The sequence below is a fragment of the Puma concolor genome, chromosome E2, assembly GCF_028749965.1.
Source record: "Puma concolor isolate L17-30 chromosome E2, mPumCon1.1.hap2, whole genome shotgun sequence".
In the NCBI taxonomy this organism is placed as follows: domain Eukaryota; kingdom Metazoa; phylum Chordata; class Mammalia; order Carnivora; family Felidae; genus Puma; species Puma concolor.
Window position 1 is genome coordinate 46,480,830 of NC_141681.1, and position 11,079 is coordinate 46,491,908.

Here is an 11,079-nt window from a genome sequence, read left to right on the forward strand (position 1 = left end):
GGATTTCCACAAAAGTTCTGTTGTTCATGGGTGATTGTTTAAGACAGTTTTTTTCCAGGAATCCTGGACCACAGCCAAGAGCTGCTAGAGTTGGTTCATGGGTCACTACAGGGTCCACACAGGGGCTGAGGTCTTGTATGCCTGTTACCCAATGCATAAGTAGGCGAGTCTCCCCCTGAGTCTCTTGACATATGGTGCTGTACCCAACAGCTCCCGCAAAGGTACTTCATGTCCATAGATGGAAGCCAGATTGTTGCTGAGGCAGGGAAACAAATGAGGGATGTCTTATTCAGCCATACGGCCTTTGGTTTCTTAAACTTGTTTATTTCAAAGGCCTTGATACTTATTAGGAAGGATTCCGAAAGAGGATTTGTATCAATCCCACAGCCTACTCTGAACCCTTAGTGTTAGTAGATGTTCATATTCACTGGGTCCTTTTAAACCTAGAAATAAAATGCTAGAAACACGGATTGTGAAATAGCTCCCTTTTTATCCCACCCAGTCTCTCAGAAATGCTTCAAAGGGCAGGAAATTTAGACAGCCCTCTTTGTTCTATTGCTGTTGAAGATTTTTTTCCTTATGTTTATACTCTTCTGAACATTTCAGTTATTGCTCTCAAGAAACTTGTCACCAGCATCTCATTTCTGGAAAGTATTCTAAAGCTTTCTTGATACTATTTTCTCATGGTTTTAGTTGTAATTCCAGTTCAGACTATTTAAAAAACTTTTTTAATGAGTTTTTAAATTTATCTGTTGGTATTTGTATGATGCTGTCTATTGTCCTCTTTTTCAATATATGTGAACTTTGTTAGCAATCATATCCCGTTTTCATTTCTGCGGGCACTTATTTTAGGCTTATGAACAATAAATCCTAATTTTTCTAGATTTCTCCTAATGAACCATACTTTCAGCTACTACTGTACTTCAAATTGTGCATACCATTCTCTCCCTGCTTCTGCTTCCATCCAAACAAGTTTTCATTTTCTCTTGCCTCAGTGAGTCACAGGCATCCAGTGAGTTCCCAGACCAGTTAAGTTTTATATTCCCCCATTTTCTATACTCAGTTATAAATTGGTCCCCCGGATCTCTTTAACCCATGGTAGGTATTAAAGATACGTGCTTGTTGGGGGCGCCTGGGTGGCGCAGTCGGTTAAGCGTCCGACTTCAGCCAGGTCACGATCTCGCGGTCCGTGAGTTCGAGCCCCGCGTCGGGCTCTGGGCTGATGGCTAAGAGCCTGGAGCCTGTTTCCGATTCTGTGTCTCCCTCTCTCTCTGCCCCTCCCCCGTTCATGCTCTGTCTCTCTCTGTCCCAAAAATAAATAAACGTTGGAAAAAAAAAAAATTAAAAAAAAAAAAAAAAAAGATACGTGCTTGTTGGGGTGCCTGGGTGGTTCAGTTCGTTAAGCGTCCGACTTTGGCTCAGGTCATAATCTTGCAGTTCGTGAGTTTGAGCCCTGGGTTGGGCTCTGTGCTGACAACTCAGAGCCTAGAGCCTGCTTCAGATTCTGCCTCCCTGTCTCTCTCTCTGACCCTCCCCTGCTCGTACTCTGTCTCACCCTCCTTCAAAAATATTAAAAAAATTTTTTTGTGAATGAACATAAACTGACAGAATGTTGCTAATGTTTTTTCTTTTAGAAAATAGCAAAACCAGGAAAATTTTTAAATGACGTCTTACCTTTGCATACTGGGAGAACATGGTTCAATTTGTTTTGTCCACATCATTTAAGATGGATGACTTCAGGTTGAGTGGGAGTATGTTGTTACAGGGGACAGTGACATTCAGAGATGTGGCTATTGACTTCACCCAGGAAGAGTGGCAACAGTTGGATCTTGCTCAAAGGAACCTGTACCGGAATGTGATGCTAGAAAACTACAACAACTTAATCACAGTGGGTAAGGGTAGTTTCCTGTATAACTCAAATTCTGGGAGTGAAGTACCTTTTTTTCTCCAAATTTCTGAAATTTGTGGAACCTTTAAATGTTAGAGTGAGTTTGGCCTTTAGGTGCCTGTGCTCGTATGAGTGTGCATGCTGCAGCTTTTAAAATAAAATGTCATCCTTGCTTATGTTTCAGAGGCAGCATCCCCAAAACCACACTTTTCTTGTCCTTCAGAAAGCCTGGTTTGTCTGGGCTAGCCTCAATTCATGAATGATTTTTTTGTTCCTGGTATTTGTGCCCAAACGTTATGTTACTTCTCTTTGACAGGCTGTCCATTCACCAAACCTGATGTGATTTTCAAGTTGGAGCAAGAAGAAGAACCTTGGGTGGTGGAGGAAGAAGTGTTAAGGAGACACTGTCCAGGTTAGTCAGGGAGGGAACCAGACAGGTGAGAAGGGGCCATGCCCCTTTAATGGTTAATCCATGACCCTCTGAAATATTCTTCAAAAATATTTTCTTAAAGATTGTAGACTTTAATAGAGATAATTTCTGTGAACTTCTGAATTCTTTACTAATTTAAGATGTCTTTTCTAGATAACATTCTTCTTTCCTCAGAACTTAAAGGACCAGTTGGCCTTTTTACTTGTGTGCTAGATATCAATATTTCCTAACTCATTTCCATCTTTACTTTGACAGTCATTCTATTATTAGCATCTTCAGTCTCTGCCCACCTTATTACATAGGATGCTTTCCCTTTGCATTCAGATATTCACAGAATTGTAGTTGTTCGGATACTGTTGACGTTCATAGCCCTTTCTACTTTATCTTCTCCTTTCATTGTAAATGCCATAGCATTATATTTTGTACTCATAGGCACATTTCCCAGTGTATTTTTAGCTTTTGCTCTCATACTTCAGTAATGGCTACAACCCTTTTACTCAATAAGTTTTAAAGTCTGTGATACTTTTCTCTTAGCTTCCATTTTCTGCTACATTTGTCATGTATTTGTGCACACATTTGTTATACACACATGTATACATACATACTTATATATACATGCATCACATGTAGACAATGCATACATACATTTATACATATATTTCTAGTTTGGTAGATATTGCCAAGTCTTTTTTTGCCCTCCAAGGAAACATTTTTATTTCTACCAAAAATTTCTGCCAACACAGTCTTAGAATTTTAAAAAATTTTTGCCAATTTAATAGGTGAAAAACAATTTATTATAGTTTAAATTTGTATTTCCTTTATTATGGTATTGTCAAGGATGTTTCCATATGCTTAAAAATGGTTTCTTTATAAATGGTTTGTCTTTTGCCCTTTTTTCTGTTGAATTCTTAATTTGTATGAATATATTGATGTGATTAGCCTTTTATTTGTTGTATGTTGTTCCAGTATTTTTTCACAGTTGGTCATTACTCTTTGAAGTACTCTTTGCCACCCTAAGTTTCTTTAATATTCATTTAGTTAAAATAACAATCTTTTTTACAGGAGATTATCCTGTGATCTTTTCCTTTTATGTGTATGTGTGAATTATGTTTACACATTGCTTAGCAATTACTCATCCTCACATATTTGCCATGAATTTAAATAATTGTTCTAACTTTTTCAGGCTTTGAAGTCAATTTTACACTGGTTTCCTAAATAGAATTTAGAACCCTTTCTTCTTGTTCTGGAATACTTATAATAGCACTGGTGTATAACTCCCTTAAAGTTTTGGTTTATCTTACTTGTTTGCCCATTTGGACCTTTTGGATTATCAAGGGAAAGTGCTTTGACGGCTTTTTTCCATTATTACTTTATAAATTTTACGCAGATGTTTTGTCTCTTTTGGCATTAGTTTTTGACATAATAGGTTGTATTGTTCTAGAAAATTACTTAATTCTGGTTTTCAAGTTAATTTTCACAGAGTTGAACAATGTAATTTCTATAAATATTTAAGTTTGTTCTCTATCTGTAAAGGTTTACCATATACTAAAGTTCCAGGGTAGTCTGTATAACAACTTATTTTATCTGTATTTTCCAATCTGTTGGTATAAAATTACCACAGTATTTTCCTGTTTTGTCCTCATTAATTCTGCACATTCCTCAGCTAACATCATCAGATACTGGCTTTTCTTCATTTTCTCAACACTCTCATTCTGGGACTCCTAAAGATAGAAGCTAGATCTTTTTTCCTCCATATTTTTTTTTCATTTCCTTTATTATTTTTTGCCTCCTTATTTCTCTATGTGGCCTTCTCAGTAATTACTTCGGATATATCTTCGAAATTACTCTTCTCTCTGCAGCTCCCTATTAACTCATTGGCTTTAAAAAAAAAAAAAATTCAGTAGCAGTATTTTGTATTTTTAGAAATTCTCCTTTATTTTGTTTTTGGCTTTTTTTCCCCTACATCTTTCTGGCCCTTTCACTTCTGTTGGGATAGTACTTTGGCAACCTAATTGTACCTTCTTCAAAATCTTTTGCTTAATTAAGCTCTTTTTTCCCTAACTGAAGTGACCCAAAAGCTTAGTATTCTGCCTTCTTTTCTACATTTGTAATCTGCAACCAACTCTCTAACTTTACCTGCTTTACAATTTCACAGTAATTTTTCCCTTCCTTTATTATCAGTCTGGCAGAGAGAGAGAAAAATCTCCCATTTTCCCATCTCGGATCTAAGAAGCAACAGGGAACTGAATGTAATCCTTCAGTACGTAGACTTGCACTTATTCTCTCTATGCTGAGCCAGTTCCTTTTCTCTGTATTCCTCTGCCTCATGTCCCTGACTCTACAGCATGTCTGCTTCGTTTTTTTTTTTCTCTTTTAAATGTTTGTTTATTTTGTGTGTGTGAGAGAGAGAGAGAGACACTGAGCCAGCGGAGGGGGGAGAGAGAATCCCAAGCTGAGCATGGAGCCTGACACAGGGCTTGGCTCGATCCCACAACAGTGAGATCATAACTTGAGCCTAAATGAAGAGTTGGATGCTTAACCTGACTGAGCCATGCAACCGCCACTCTGCTTTCATTTCTTAAGAGATCCTCCATCTCCTTTAGGGTAGAGTGGTCTTTGTCTTTGTTAGTTGATATGTTTTTCCTTCTTTATCTCACATTGGTGTGCTTGGGAGTGGGATGAGATAAATTCATGTATTTCTTCTACCATATTTAAGCTCAATTTTTCACTCTTTGTTTTCCCTTCTGCTCACAGTACATATGTATTCCTTATCCAGTCATGCTAAGTAGGCTCTTCCAGTTTTATGTTCCAGCTCTCTGATCCAATTTTAACCTGCCCTTTTTTTTCTCACTTTATTACTGCAGTATTCAGAACAACTTTATTTACTTTTTAAAATACATAATATGTGCTTATAGTACAAAAGGACACATTGAAAAGTAGTTATTCTCTTACACATTTCCTAAGGTGACAACCGCTATCTTCATTTTCCTTTGAGCTGTTACTTACCTGTATTTTCAAACATTTTTATTGAAATTAGGTTAGCTTGTGAGTAAGTGTTATTTTCGGTATTGAATGTTCTTTTCCAGCAATGTGATAATGCCTTTATTCTTAGCTTCCTAGAGCTGCCATAACAAAGTACAACAAATTGGGTGGCTTAGAATAACAGGAATTTAGGGGCATCTGGGTGACTCAGTCAGGTTAAGCATCTGACTTCTGCTCAGGTCAGGATCTTGTGGTTCACGAGTTCGAGCCCCACATTGGGCTCTGTGTTGACAGCTCAGACCCTGGAGACTGCTTCAGATTCTGTGTCTCTCTCTCTGCCCCTCTCCCACTCACACTGTCTCTCAAGAATGAATAAACATTAAAAAAAATAATTAAAAAAAAAAGAATAAGAGGAATTTATTCTCACAGTTCTGGAGGCTTAAAAATACTAAATCGAGGTGTTGGCAGGCCATGCACCATCTGAAGCCTGTAGTGGAAGGACCCTTCCTTCGTGTCTTTCAGCTTCTAGTAGCCCCAGACATTCCTTGGCTTGTGATACCATAACTCCAGTCTGTGTCTTTATTTTCACATGGTGTTCTGTGTTTCTGTCTCTTCACATTGAATCCTTTTTTGCAAGAACACCAGTCATAGTAGATTGAGTCACCCTAACTCCAGAATGACCTCATTTTAACTAATTGCATCTGCAGTGATCCTCTTTCCAAATAACTTCACATTCTGAGGTATGGCCATTAGGAGTTCAACATATCTTTTTTGTGGTACATTCAGTTCAGCCCATAACACCTTTCCATTTGGTCACATCTGTGTGTGCATTTTAGTTTTCTGTAATTTTGCAACATTTCTTATTAAATTTGTTCACATATTTTTCATATTTTTTGTTGTGATTATGATTCTTATGTTTTCTAAATAGTTGTGTACATATGAATGTTATTGAAACTAAATATTAATTTCCTATATATAGTGAATATAATGAAGTTTTTATATTTTATAATGATTTTTCACTCTTGATTTTGTAGGTAAATTGTTTTATTGTTGACCAAAATGTTAATCTTATACTTTCCAAGTTTTTATACCTCTGATTTCTTCTTCTGTTAATGCACTATCCAGTACTGTAGTGGTGGTAGTACTAACTTTAATGTAGTACTTTGGGATTTTCCTTTTTGTGGAGGGGGGGGGTTTTCTTATTAAAAATTGTGATTTAAGTGTACTGTGTTTAAGCTGTACTGTACTTTTTCTGAAGTTAAATAAGTAGTCCCATTTTTTGAAGGTTTCTTTATGGAAAATAGATATTTAGTTTTATAACTTTTAAATATACCTTTGGAAATGATTACTTGATTTTTTACTTTTGACCTTTACTTTTGCTGATTAGAAACAGATTTTTCTAGTAGCAAAACATATATATGTACTTGGAAAATTTATATATGTACAAAACATATATATATGTACTTGGAAAATATAAAATTTAGTTTTATAACTTTTAAATATACCTTTGGAAATGATTACTTGATTTTTTACTTTTGACCTTTACTTTTGCTGATTAGAAACAGATTTTTCTAGTAGCAAAACATATATATGTACTTGGAAAAAAACCTACTCAGTTATGATGTATCTTATATTTAATTTGCTCTAGGTCACTTTTTTTTCCTTCTGGGTCATTTTGATATTTTAGGTAGAATTTTTACATTGATATTCATAAGTAAAATTGGTATATAGTTTGCTTTTTTGGTTGTCATCTTTGTCAGATTTTGGTGTTAATGTTATGTTTGTTTCACATGCACAAAAATGGGAATTCTCCTTTTTTTTTCTTTTACAACATTCTGCAGAGCATGAAAGCAAATGTCCCCTAAATGTTTGTTCAAATGCCCATGTGAACCTCTCTGGACCTTTTGATTTGTTTTGTTTTTGAGGGATTGCTTTTTTATATTTTTCTGTTCCTTTTGTGGAAGTTGGTTTATATAGGTTTCTACCTCTTACAGGTACAGTTTTGGTAATTTGCATTTTCCAGAAAATTACTTATGTCAAGCAGTTTATAAAGTTATCTTTTTAATAGAGTCCTGCAAAATAGTTTTATGATTTTTAACTTCCTATTTTTGTTTTTTCCTGTGTCATTTCTAACTTTATTTGTACATCTGCATTCTTCCTTTTATTTATGCAACAGTTTATCTGTTTTGTTTCAGATCCCATTTTTAAACACAATCAAAGCTATTTTGTATTCCTAACTATCTTCCTCCACTCGTATTTTTCCTGGAATTTCCTAAAGCTAAGGAAATAGGAGATACATGCACTTGGAATTTGCTTTATAATGGGAAACTACGTCTTAAACCAAGAATCAATCCCATAATAGCATATTTTCTGAAATTTTCTTCACGTTACAATACTGGAAAATATTTCAAGTGATATTTATTTGCAATCTGTTTTAGGAGAAGTATGGGGAATTGATGAGCGTCAGAAAATCCAGGACAGACTTTTGACACAATTTGAAGATAAATTCACAAAAACACTGACTGAAGAAAAAGTCATTGAATGTCATAAGAAATTTGCCAGTGCATTTCCTCTTAACTTGGACTTTTTTCCTTCCAGTCACAATCTCTATGAATATGACTTATTTGGAAAGTGTTTAGAACATAATAATTTTGACTGTCATAATAGTGATAGAATCTTTATACGAAAGGAACATTCTGAATATAATGAACCTATGAAATCATTTGTCATTAATCCATCCCATCTTGTAGTAACCCCCTTTAAATGTAATCACTGTGGGAAAGGATTCAGTCAAACTTTGGACCTCATCAGACACCTCAGAATTCATACTGGAGAGAAACCCTATGAATGTAAAAACTGTAGAAAAGCCTTCAGCCACAAGGAAAAACTCATTAAACATCATAAAACTCATAGTAGGGAGCAGTCTTATGAATGTAATGAATGTGGGAAAGCTTTCATTAAAATGTCAAATCTCATTAGGCATCAAAGAATTCATACTGGGGAGAAACCCTATGCATGTAAGGAATGTGGGAAATCCTTCAGCCAGAAATCCAATCTCATTGATCATGAAAAAATTCATACTGGAGAGAAACCTTATGAATGTAATGAGTGTGGGAAAGCATTCAGTCAGAAGCAAAGCCTCACTGCACATCAGAAAGTTCATACTGGGGAGAAACCTTATGCATGTAATGAATGTGGTAAAGCCTTCCCTCGAATTGCATCCCTTGCTCTTCACATGAGAAGTCATACAGGAGAAAAACCTTATAAATGTGATAAATGTGGAAAAGCTTTCTCTCAATTTTCCATGCTTATTATACATGTAAGAATTCATACGGGTGAGAAACCCTATGAATGTAATGAATGTGGAAAATCCTTCTCTCAAAGTTCAGCCCTTACTGTACATATGAGAAGTCATACTGGTGAAAAACCTTATGAGTGTAAGGAATGTAGAAAAGCCTTCAGCCACAAGAAAAACTTCATTACACACCAGAAGATTCATACTAGAGAGAAACCTTATGAATGTAATGAATGTGGGAAAGCTTTCATTCAAATGTCAAATCTCGTTAGACACCAGAGAATTCACACTGGAGAAAAACCGTACATATGTAAGGAATGTGGCAAAGCCTTTAGCCAGAAATCAAATCTCATTGCACATGAAAAAATTCATTCTGGAGAGAAACCCTATGAATGTAATGAATGTGGTAAAGCCTTCAGCCAAAAGCAAAACTTTATTACACATCAGAAAGTTCACACTGGAGAGAAACCTTATGACTGTAATGAATGTGGTAAAGCCTTTTCTCAAATTGCATCCCTTACTCTTCATCTGAGAAGTCACACAGGAGAAAAGCCTTATGAATGTGATAAGTGTGGGAAAGCCTTCTCTCAGTGCTCATTGCTCAACTTACATATGAGGAGTCATACTGGTGAGAAGCCCTATGTATGTAATGAATGTGGAAAAGCTTTCTCTCAAAGAACTTCTCTTATTGTGCACATGAGAGGCCATACAGGTGAGAAACCCTATGAATGTAATAAATGTGGAAAAGCCTTCTCCCAAAGCTCATCCCTTACTATACATATACGAGGTCATACAGGTGAGAAGCCCTTTGACTGTAGTAAATGTGGAAAAGCCTTCTCTCAAATCTCATCTCTTACACTTCATATGAGAAAACATACAGGTGAGAAGCCTTATCATTGTTATGAGTGTGGTAAGGCTTTCAGCCAAAAGTCACACCTTGTTAGACACCAGAGAATTCATACTCAGTAGAACACTATGAATATTGTGAATATGGAAAAGCCTTTAGAAAGAATTAGCATCTCCTTTCACATAATCAGTTCTAGAACAGAAAACTATGACTGTGGAAAGCCTTTTTGAAGAAGTCACACATTTATGAAACAAGGAGTATTTTTACCAAGGTGACAAATTGTGAAACAAAAAAGCTGAACATCAAAAACCTTCACAGATATCTGAAGATATTTATTCAGCATTCTTATTAAAATGTGAAACAAGATATCTACTATCAGCATATCAATATTACAACTGAGCTCCTAGCCAATGTGTTAAGTAAGAAGATTGGCGGAAAAGAGAAGCTATAAAAATAACCTCTTACACAAGAAATATTTGATTCAAAAATATGTTGATATAAAATGTCTAAGGATAAACACAACAGTGAATTACCAGGCACACATATATACATATAAAGTTATAAAACATTTTCAAGGGCACAAAATAACACCTGAAATTTTGAGAAAAATAACATTGTCTGAAAAAGGTGACATTTTTAAAAACAAAAATTCTCTCATCTCTAAGGTATTTCCACTCAAAGTTTTCGCTAATTATATTTTAAGAATTTCGCAAACTGATTTAAAGTTTTACATAGGAATACGAAGGACCACAAATAGCAGAGACAACAGTGAAAAAAGAGAAGGCACAGTCTACTAGATAGCATCACGTACTTTTATTTAAAGCTGGTGTCTAAATGTGTTGTTAAGTAAATTAGCAGATACAAGGATTGGAGAAAGGAGATATGGAAATTTTGTGTATGATAGTGCTACTGAAGTCACTGGAGAAAGAATGGCCTATTCAATAAATGGAAGATTCATATGAACAAAAAATGATAGCTCTCTATACCATATACAAAAATAAACTCCAGATAGATTGAAGACCAGAATATAAAAAGCAAAATTCTAAAACTATGATGAAAGTAAAATAGATTTATTATTTTAGAGTAAAAGGATTACTCTAAGAACACATAAATATGAAGCTGTCATTTCTCTTTTGGTGTATTGGCTTCGGAGGCACACATACAGAGGCACGAGATACACATCTCTGTTCACTGCATTGTGGTTTGTATTACACTAAATTGGACATAAATTCTCAGTAGAATGATAAATTAATACCACGTAATTATTGCTATGATAGAATACAATATTTAGAAGGTATAAATGTGACATATAGTTACGTAGATCACAATATATAATATTGAGAGGAAAAAGCAAAATGTACAATGAGAAGATGTAACATTTGTATAAGTTTAATAAAATAATGCAAAGAACAGTACTGTGTATTGGTCATAAATCCACATATGACATTGGTTGCCTTTCAGGAAATGGGAGGGGTTTAGATGGAATTGTTATATTTACCTGTAACGTTTCTTTAATAAAAAGGAAAGCAAATATAATGGTGGTAACAAATCAGGTTGTCAAGATTATGTTGCTATTTTTGTATTCTTTTTTGCCTTTCCTTATTTTCCTAATTTCTCTAAAATAAGAACCAAAATGG

The 11,079-nt window shown here is 35.1% G+C and overlaps 1 protein-coding gene across 1 annotated transcript; it reads left to right on the plus strand.

Annotated features, from left to right (window-relative positions):
* The first annotated feature begins 1,364 nt into the window (after window positions 1–1,364).
* ZNF569 (zinc finger protein 569) lies at window positions 1,365–10,854 on the plus strand. The gene is made up of 3 exons (XM_086690940.1): window positions 1,365–1,892; window positions 2,205–2,300; window positions 7,739–10,854. Exons 1-3 carry the CDS (start codon window positions 1,694–1,696, stop codon window positions 9,562–9,564), a joined length of 2,121 nt encoding a protein of 706 aa, XP_086547066.1. The 5' UTR covers window positions 1,365–1,693; the 3' UTR covers window positions 9,565–10,854.
* Window positions 10,855–11,079: the final 225 nt, after the last annotated feature.

What these genes read in the sequence shown, in the direction of transcription:
- ZNF569 (XM_086690940.1), top strand. Translation starts at nt 1,694, where the DNA reads ATGGTTCAATTTGTTTTGTCCACATCATTTAAGATGGATGACTTCAGG. An exon ending in CAACAACTTAATCACAGTGG is followed by an intron (nt 1,893 to 2,204) that starts GTAAGGGTAGTT and finishes TCTCTTTGACAG; the next exon opens with GCTGTCCATTCACCAAACCT. An exon ending in GTTAAGGAGACACTGTCCAG is followed by an intron (nt 2,301 to 7,738) that starts GTTAGTCAGGGA and finishes AATCTGTTTTAG; the next exon opens with GAGAAGTATGGGGAATTGAT.